Source organism: Antennarius striatus, chromosome 18 (assembly GCF_040054535.1).
Source record: "Antennarius striatus isolate MH-2024 chromosome 18, ASM4005453v1, whole genome shotgun sequence".
In the NCBI taxonomy this organism is placed as follows: Eukaryota; Metazoa; Chordata; class Actinopteri; order Lophiiformes; family Antennariidae; genus Antennarius; species Antennarius striatus.
In genome coordinates, this window is record NC_090793.1 from 19,834,797 (window position 1) to 19,843,232 (window position 8,436).

The 8,436-nt window shown below is 39.9% G+C and overlaps 2 protein-coding genes across 2 annotated transcripts in view; one reads left to right on the top strand and one right to left on the bottom strand.

The window, feature by feature from the left end:
- Nucleotides 1-1,741, top strand: part of LOC137611741 (uncharacterized) — a 25,597-nt gene extending 23,856 nt beyond the window's left edge. The window contains exons 65-66 of the mRNA XM_068339817.1: nucleotides 145-183; nucleotides 1,651-1,741. Of these exons, the coding sequence (XP_068195918.1) occupies nucleotides 145-155 (11 nt within the window). The 3' untranslated portion in view covers nucleotides 156-183; nucleotides 1,651-1,741. The remainder of the gene's footprint in view (nucleotides 1-144; nucleotides 184-1,650) is intronic.
- On the bottom strand, nucleotides 1,614-7,088 carry asip2b (agouti signaling protein, nonagouti homolog (mouse) 2b). The gene is made up of 3 exons (XM_068339819.1): nucleotides 6,861-7,088; nucleotides 4,110-4,168; nucleotides 1,614-2,323 (listed from the first exon to the last, which is right to left on the bottom strand). Exons 1-3 carry the CDS (start codon nucleotides 6,967-6,969, stop codon nucleotides 2,156-2,158), a joined length of 336 nt encoding a protein of 111 aa, XP_068195920.1. The 5' UTR covers nucleotides 6,970-7,088; the 3' UTR covers nucleotides 1,614-2,155.
- Between the last annotated feature and the right edge of the window lie 1,348 nt (nucleotides 7,089-8,436).

Genomic DNA, 8,436 nt, shown 5'->3' on the forward strand with positions numbered 1-8,436 from the left:
TGTTAAAGATATGGAGTGAATGATTTATAAATGTCGTCAAGATGAAAACAAAGTTTACGTTCTGCGTTTTTAATAGACGTTCTTTTCTGCTCTAAGGTTTTATTACAGTGTCAGCTTTTATAGGCTTGTTTTCCTCTGTTTCAGTGGAAGTTTGAAGGACAGATGAACTCATGGAGGACAAATGTACGTTTTTAATCCATGTGAATTTTAATCTGTGCTCAATTTTATAGTCAAGCACTTTTTGACCTCCTGTCATGTAGATTTTGGTTCAGTTTTAATCCCTGGTCCAGTAATGTGAAATATTCTGATTGTCTGGTATTGATAGATCACAAGAGAGCAATCAGAAATGATTATGCATTTATGACTCTGTTTGATATTCTTATAAACTGATGTATTTTGACGTCCTTGTTAGTTTGTTGGAGTCGTGTGTCGGACAGAATCTTCAAAAAATCTGTGCTGTCAAGCAGATGGACTGGAATGAATCGATAAAGCACGGGTTGAAGGCCCTTCAGAGCACAGCTTGAGGGCTGAAAATGTTTTATATGGTGGTAAATCCAACAGTCAGTCACACAAATATAACTTTATGACAGTTTTACTGTAAGAAAGAAATGGAACGATAAATAAATAAATTGAATATATAGGGAGAGGAGCTGTTGTCCTGCCAACCTGGATCAGAACCTGAAGGTTTGACGTGGAGCTTTCAGGTTTTGGGGTTCCAGAGAAGGTTTGAAGACATGGGGAAGGATTTTAAAGAAGCTTTTCTAGTTATGATGACTGAATTCTGATGAATGTGAGCTTTTATTTAGATTTCAAATGCAAGTCAGAGAATGGAGCAAACCCAGCGTTTAATGAAGCTGATCTACCCTTCAGGTGCCCCGGCTCCTCCCTCCAGAAACACACAACCACATTGTTTGTAGGTGTGAGTGTGAGCGTGTGTGTGTGTGTGTGTGTGTGTCTCTCATGTGGTCCCGCAATCAGCTGGCGTCTTATCTGGGGTGTACCCCTCCTTTCGCCGGCTGAGATCGAGTCCAGTTGTGGTGGAAAAAGCGGCGGCAGACGAGACGATCGATTGAGATGAGGGATGATAACTGTTAACACACACACACACACACACACACACACAACACACACACACACGTGTTTGTCTTTCATGTGACTGTGATAAATGGGCAACTCAGCTATGATCGGTTCCAGCTCCCCCCACCCTCAACAGGAGAAGATAATGGATAATGGACTGGAACCCACCATTGGTGTCTTGTGACCTCCCGTGTGTGTGTGTGTGTGTGTGTGATTTTCAGTCTTATATAACGTTATTATTCTTTCTGTTTCCGTCTGAAACGAACGGTCCAATCGGGATCATCGGGACCGCGTCCAGAGGATCTGGAGCAAACCTGACTCCACCGGATTCCTCTACAGAACGTTGTGATTAATCTTTGACTGATATTCCTGTGAAAATATCCATTTCCTTTTTGATGTGCTCGGGCCTGTCGACACGTGGAAAAATCCTCGGGTCAAAGCAGGAAATAAAACATTTTTCATTTCCCATTAAAGAAACATGAAGGAATTTTAATTAGAAAAACAAAAAAACAACCCACACAAAATAAATCCACAGCTCTTGTGCTTTCATTTAATCTTTCCTTCTTCCCACAGATCCTCATAAAAGCGACATGCAAAACTTCCATTCAAGCATTTCAAGATATTTCCACAAAGAAGAGAACATAAGTATATATATCAGCTTACACACATTTGTTCAATAGTAAAGTAGAAAATGATTATCTATAAATCCTTGCTTTCCCAGTCATGGTTCAAAATAAGGACGTGTAAAAATTTATTTTGTTGTTTTTTCCACGTTTAGCGTGGAAGGATGTGAGTTAAAGCGCTAAATATGTCATGATAACACAGGGGAAAGCAAACATTATTTGAACCACTGTTTCCTCCGAGGTTCTGTTTTTAAATCCATAAATCTGTTGGTTTGTCAGCAGGATTCATCCCGTTCAATAAGAAAATCCAAAAACGCAAACCAAACTGTAATCTATTCACATCTCCCATTCCCTCGAGGAAGGGCCGACGCCGCAGGAAACGGAAATAAACCTTATGTTTTAACCTTTTAAAAAAAGACGACTAGGTGTGAACACTCCCTGCGTGCGAGCTCCATCTAGATCTTCTTCAAGCACAGGGCGTTGAGCCTCCAGCAGTGGCAGATGGTCCTGAAGAGCCGACAGCGGCAGGAGGCGCAGGGGTCGCAGCACGGCAGGCGGGACGAGCAGCTCTCCATCAGGCGGCCGCAGCGGCGTGCCGGCGGCCCCAGCCTCGGCTTAGGCCTCTGCAACAACCCAAAACGGATCCTTCACTGATTATTACCCACAACCTGTGGCTGGTTCAGCTCTTACGTGTACGGAATAATGCATGTGTAATCTTTTTAAAATTAGTTTTATGGTACATATTTTCCAGGGAAATTATAAAAAAAGAAATTTTTTTAAAAATGAAAAGAATTGCATACAAGCATGAATTTAAGGGAAAATTGGTTTCAAAAGGTGGATGAACTTATGTTTCATATAAAAGTTACACTATTGGAATTAAATCATCTGAAGATGCATGGATGAATTGTTTGGCGTCATCGGCGTAGCGGAAAAAACAAGATTTTAGGTTTTCTGGTTTCATCACCAGGTGGTAACAAGAAGAAGCTACAAAAACAGAGGAACTGAAACAGAACCATGTGGGACGCCACAGGTTAGGTCTCCTTTCTTAGAAAACAGTCTGTGCAACACGATACCGCATTCCACGACATCAAAGTCAGCAGCGCTGGGACGGAACATTTATTGTTATGGCTTCTTAATCTTTTAATTCCATTTCTCTGCTGAGGTGGAAGAGAAATCGAATGAGTTGTTTGAAAAGCAGTTTGATCCTAATCAGCGTCACCAGAAAATGTTTCCGAGAGACGACGCCAGATCGCTTTCAGCTTCTAAATTCAAAGTTCACTCTGGATTATTTTGGTATTCGAGGAGCTCTTTTCCAGATGCTCTCTTTGGTTGCGATTCTTTTTATGTGTTACAAGATGGAGGTCATTTTAATACCTCTTTGGCTTCATGGATCAGTTTTAGACCACAAGGCTGAACGCTGTTACACACAAGATTATAACGAGTTAACCACCAACTTGCATGGTTGAAACTTTTATGGTTTTGTCCAAAACTTTAGACCTGGATGATGAAATCAACAGAAATTAAACAGAGAAAAACGCCCCCGCTTAGCTCCTGTTAACTCGGCCCTCAGGCTCTTTTAGCTCTGATGTAACACAGATGTCGTCGAGATGATGTCGGATGTAGGAATCGATTTTTGTGACACAACACGGAGTTGTTAAAGCCGAAAATGACAAAGTGAATAGACAGAATGACAGTTTGAGTTTTAGTCCTTTTCTTTCCCTCGTTGCTCAAATGTGAACTCACAAAATGTTTTCCATCCATGCACAATAAAGTTTCTGTTTTCAACATGAAGTCCAAGAAAGTAATTTGGGTTTTTTTTAATAAGATTTTGTCAGTGGAGCCTTTTCCAAAATAAATGTCGTAAAAGTACAGATCTGGAACAGCAAATCTAATTGTACGCTCTAATAAAAAATACAAGTATGAAAAACTTTAAAACTGAATCATAAAATATGTTAATTATGACACATATCAGGAAAAATTAAGGATAAATCAACAGTGAAAGAACGTAGAATGAATTGTGTTTCATGTGAGGCTAACTATCAGTGCATCGCATGAATTTGGCACGTTAATAAAACTTTCAAATTAAGCTCCAGAAGTTTTTTCATTATTACTCACATAAATTTGTGTGATTTTGCATTGTCTGTTTTTCATAAATGAATTTTTTTTGTTTTTTAAAAAAACATCAGCAGCTTACAAAATTTTGAATTAAATCAACTATTCATATGCGTCCAATCAATGTGGAGAGAAAGAAACGGTTGTTTTCTGATTTAGAAAAGCCCCGAAGTCACGTCTTAATGAACATTTGGACATAATTTGATAATTTCCATCAAATTAGGTTCAAACAAAAAACTTACAAACATGCATTCAAGAGCAGGAAAATAATATAATGAAGGCTTGAAAGTGACTTTCCTGTGGTGAAGAAATCTTTTGCCTCGCGAAGAGTCGCCTGGATGTCGGCTGGCTCCAAACTGAGGTGGAACAAAAGAGGACAGTTATTATTTATCATTGCAAACTTTTTTAAAAAACTAAGCTCGATTTATGATTTAAAAAATGATTTTAAAAAAAACAAAAAACCACTGAAGTGTCAGCTCTTTGTTTTTTGGATCTTTGTAGAGTCGGTGATGGGACGCAAACCTGCACAAACCCACCAGTCTGAATCCGTCAGGCGGTCACATACATGGAACACCTCCTCAGAAAGAGCTGCTCTGGTTCTACTGAGGTTTTTCTGGGAATAATGGTTTTATTGAGACCTCCTGGCTCAGATCCTCATTCTCTCATCGGGGAATCTGGGCTGCTTTCACCCGGAGTTACTGATGCTGCAGCTTCAATGCCTCCGATGCATCAATGTGATTGTAATCAGATGTGGACCCCAAAAACAAAGGGGGTTCTGGATCCTGACTTGGGGGAGGGGGGGGGGCTGTCAGCTCCACTAACGCCACAGGGGTCTGACTGACGTCCAACCCAACAGATGATGTCTGGACTCAGGAAGGACGAGCTGATCCCAGAAACCACCCCAGGCGTTGGTGTTCAGGGCGGCGTTCACATGCGGTTCTGGTGGCGGGAGAACCCAGACGGTATCACGAAACCCACGTGAACACGGAAAGAACACGCAAACTCCTTTAGAACCTCCAACCTCCTCACGGACACAACGTCACGCAGCCTTCTGGATTCCATTTAGTCGTCCAACTGCCTCTGATTGGACACAGAGTTTCTTTAGAAGTCAAATAACTTCAGATCCACAGAGAAACCCACCAAAAATCATGGGATTGAATTTACTGAGGAATTCCAAGCAGCCAGCAGAACAACACTGATGATAAAACTGGAAGCTTTGAAACCGTCACGGGTTGTTTTGTCTGTTTAAACTTATAAAGTAGTTCCTAATCTGTTTTCAGATACTGTGATATTAAAGTAATAAAAGCAATGTGGTACAAATCAATAACATCTATCAAAGGTACTGGGACAGAAATACAATCTGGATCAGATTAAGGATCTGGATGAAGGATCTGGATTAAGGAATGGATGAAGGATCAGATTAAGGATCTGGATGAAGGATCAGATTAAGGATCTGGATGAAGGATCAGATTAAGGATCTGGATGAAGGATCAGATTAAGGATCTGGATGAAGGATCAGATTAAGGATCTGGATGAAGGATCAGATTAAGGATCTGGATGAAGGATCAGATTAAGGATCTATTGACTCCTGACGGTGGACGTGAGATGAGATGACGGCCGTCACGTTCCAGATGAATTCCTGGTGTTATTTCCTTGGCTCTTCATAACGCTGTCAGGAGGCCTCGGGTTCGGATCCTGGAAACCGGCTGCATGCAGGAGCGTAAAATCAGAAGAGACGCGTCTCTAATTGAACGTATTCCTCTGAAATGAAGTTCTAAATTCAAACCGAAGGAAAACAATCGTGAAGTCCTGGAGCTGCTTCAACATCTGCAGGTTATTGAAGACGTTTCCTGAAGGTCCGTTGACCTAACAACGGGTCCAAAAACAATGGAGCACTCAGGGGAGGCTGGATGATGATGATGATGATGATGATAATGATGATGATGATGATGATGATAATGATGATGATGATGATGATTTTTTTATGTCCATTCCGGTTAAACACATTAAATGTCCTCAGCAGCTCCGGTAGGATTCAGCCCGGACCAGGCTTCAGAAACTAATAGAAGGGGAGTTTTAAATATTTTAATCATTCCTTTAACAATGAAAACTCACCTTTATCTCAATAGAATAAACATTAATGCATTAAGATTTTATTTCTATAATCAGATTAAAGATTGAAGAAAAATAAAAGCTTTCCTTTAGACTCAGTAACTCCAATTATTTATCAATTATCATCAGTTTCCACACAAACTGATGTTATTTTGCTCAATTATTATTTATTATGAGCCACTCGATTCAAACATTTTGGATCAGCGCATCGATCGATCTTCGTGACGTCACCCATCGGGTACTTTGTGTCCCAGCGCTCTCCTGGTTCTCCTTCAGCTCTGGGTCCGGATCGACCCTGAAACTTCATCGATTCTCCCTTCGATGAAATATTTTATCTAGATCCCTCTTAACTGTGGAAACTTCCAGGAATATTAAAAAACGACATTCATGGCGGTAAAAAACTGAATTCCTGCCTGAATTATGAACGTCAGATCAATAACATTAATTACAAGAATCGCGATAAAAAAATTAATATTTTCAGAAAACCTTTCAGAATTAATAAAATGTACAAATATCTTCAAACCTCAGATTTATAAAATGTATATGATGGCCAACTAACAATTAGAATACATTATAATTTCATATCATGTATGGAAATAAAATTTTATAGCCGTGAGAATTTAATGTTTTATTAATGTTACACTTTCAGTCATTGTATTATTATAAAGACACGTCATTAGTATTTAATTAACTTAAATAATAAGAGTAACACACACACACACACACACACACACACACACACACACACACACACACACACACACACACACAGAGTCCACGCGTGTTCTGGTCGTGGTTCTTCTAAATAAACTCATTTAATGACAGGATTTCTAATCTATTTATTATAAACGCTTCACGATCTGAATCAGTTTAACGGAAACAAACGGAAACAAACGGAAACAAACGGAAACAAACGGAAACAAACGGATTCCTCACGTGTGACGTTAAAAGTCTTCCTCACGTCGTTTCCCGTGTTTTCCGTCCAGGACAGCGGGAAGGCGAGGAGGAAGAGGCACAACAAGTGTCTCCCGTGGATCTCCGTCATGATGATGATGATGATGATGATGAGCTCCGTGGGTACCGCGTCACGACCCTCCCGCGTTCTGCTCCGTCCGTGGGTCCGACCTCTCTGTTTGCTGCGGCGGGCGCGTGGCCGGTGACAAAAAGCGGAACGCGCCGCCCACGCGTGACGGGCGGGACGCGCGGTGGGTGATGGACGACGGTTTCTACGGCAACAGACGACTCCGTCCCAGGATGCTACGTCTGTCGATGTGTTATAATGCGTTATGAGCTCAGCACTCAGCAAAGTCAGGCAGACACAAATTTGCAAGTGATGAAAGGATGATAATGATGAAGGCATGAGGCACTCATAACGCGTTATAACACGTTACATACAACGCGTTCCATAAGTACATATTAAGTATTCATTATTACTACGGGGAACATAACACAATCTGGAATGAGATGAGATGAGATAAAAAGTAACATAAGGTGAGATGAGATGAGATAAAATGATAAGATACGATAAGATATGATAAGCCTTCATTGGGTTTGTATTGGTAGATATGGACTTAAACAGGCCTCACAGAGAAAACAAAAGACTTTTATACAATATATTATATAACATTTTTTATATATTATATATACTATATATGATATTATACTGTATATGAATATTATAGTCAACTAAAAACAGGAAAGGAAAGAAATTAAAGTAGATTTTAAATATAAACATTAAATAAATTCAGCAGACACGGAGATAGAATAGGCCGACAAGGGGTCAGTAGATTTATTAAGTGTGACGTGTCTACATTTATGTCAACATATGGTTTCAGTCTGGGGGCTTTGCCAGCTTATAACTGCTCATAGGAGCCTACGGATCCTACTACATAACATCTACTGTCAAACACAGCGATAGGAATGAGGAAATACGACATGTTTCATGCCCTGTGTGTTTTTAGCTCTCATGATGTAACCATGGAAAAAGGTTCTGTGTGCACCAACATGTGTCCTACCGCTGACCCCCCATCTAAAGGTCTGACCACAGAGCACCCTGGCCCCCAGGCACTGAAGAGCCATAAACAGACCTTCAGGAGCCCCTACAGCGTGTTTGCACTGTTATATAAATGAATAGTGAATATTTATCACAGCATGGGAACATACCACATTTTGGGATGGACCCCCCCCCCCCCCGCAAAAAAACAACAACTAATAGAACAAGGACTTTGAAACTTAGTTCATTAAAATAAAAGAATCTAAATGAGAACTAGAAGATCTTGAATTAGAATACATATTTTACATATAATTAAAACAAATCTTTAACGGGACAATCTCTAAATAATCATATTTTTGATTTATCTCCTAAAGCATCGCAGAGAGATTCTATAACACTATTCCAAATAAAGATTCTATAACACTATTCCAAATAAAGATTCTATAACACTATTCCAAATAAAGATTCTATAACACTATTCCAAATAAAGATTCTATAACACTATTCCAAATAAAGATT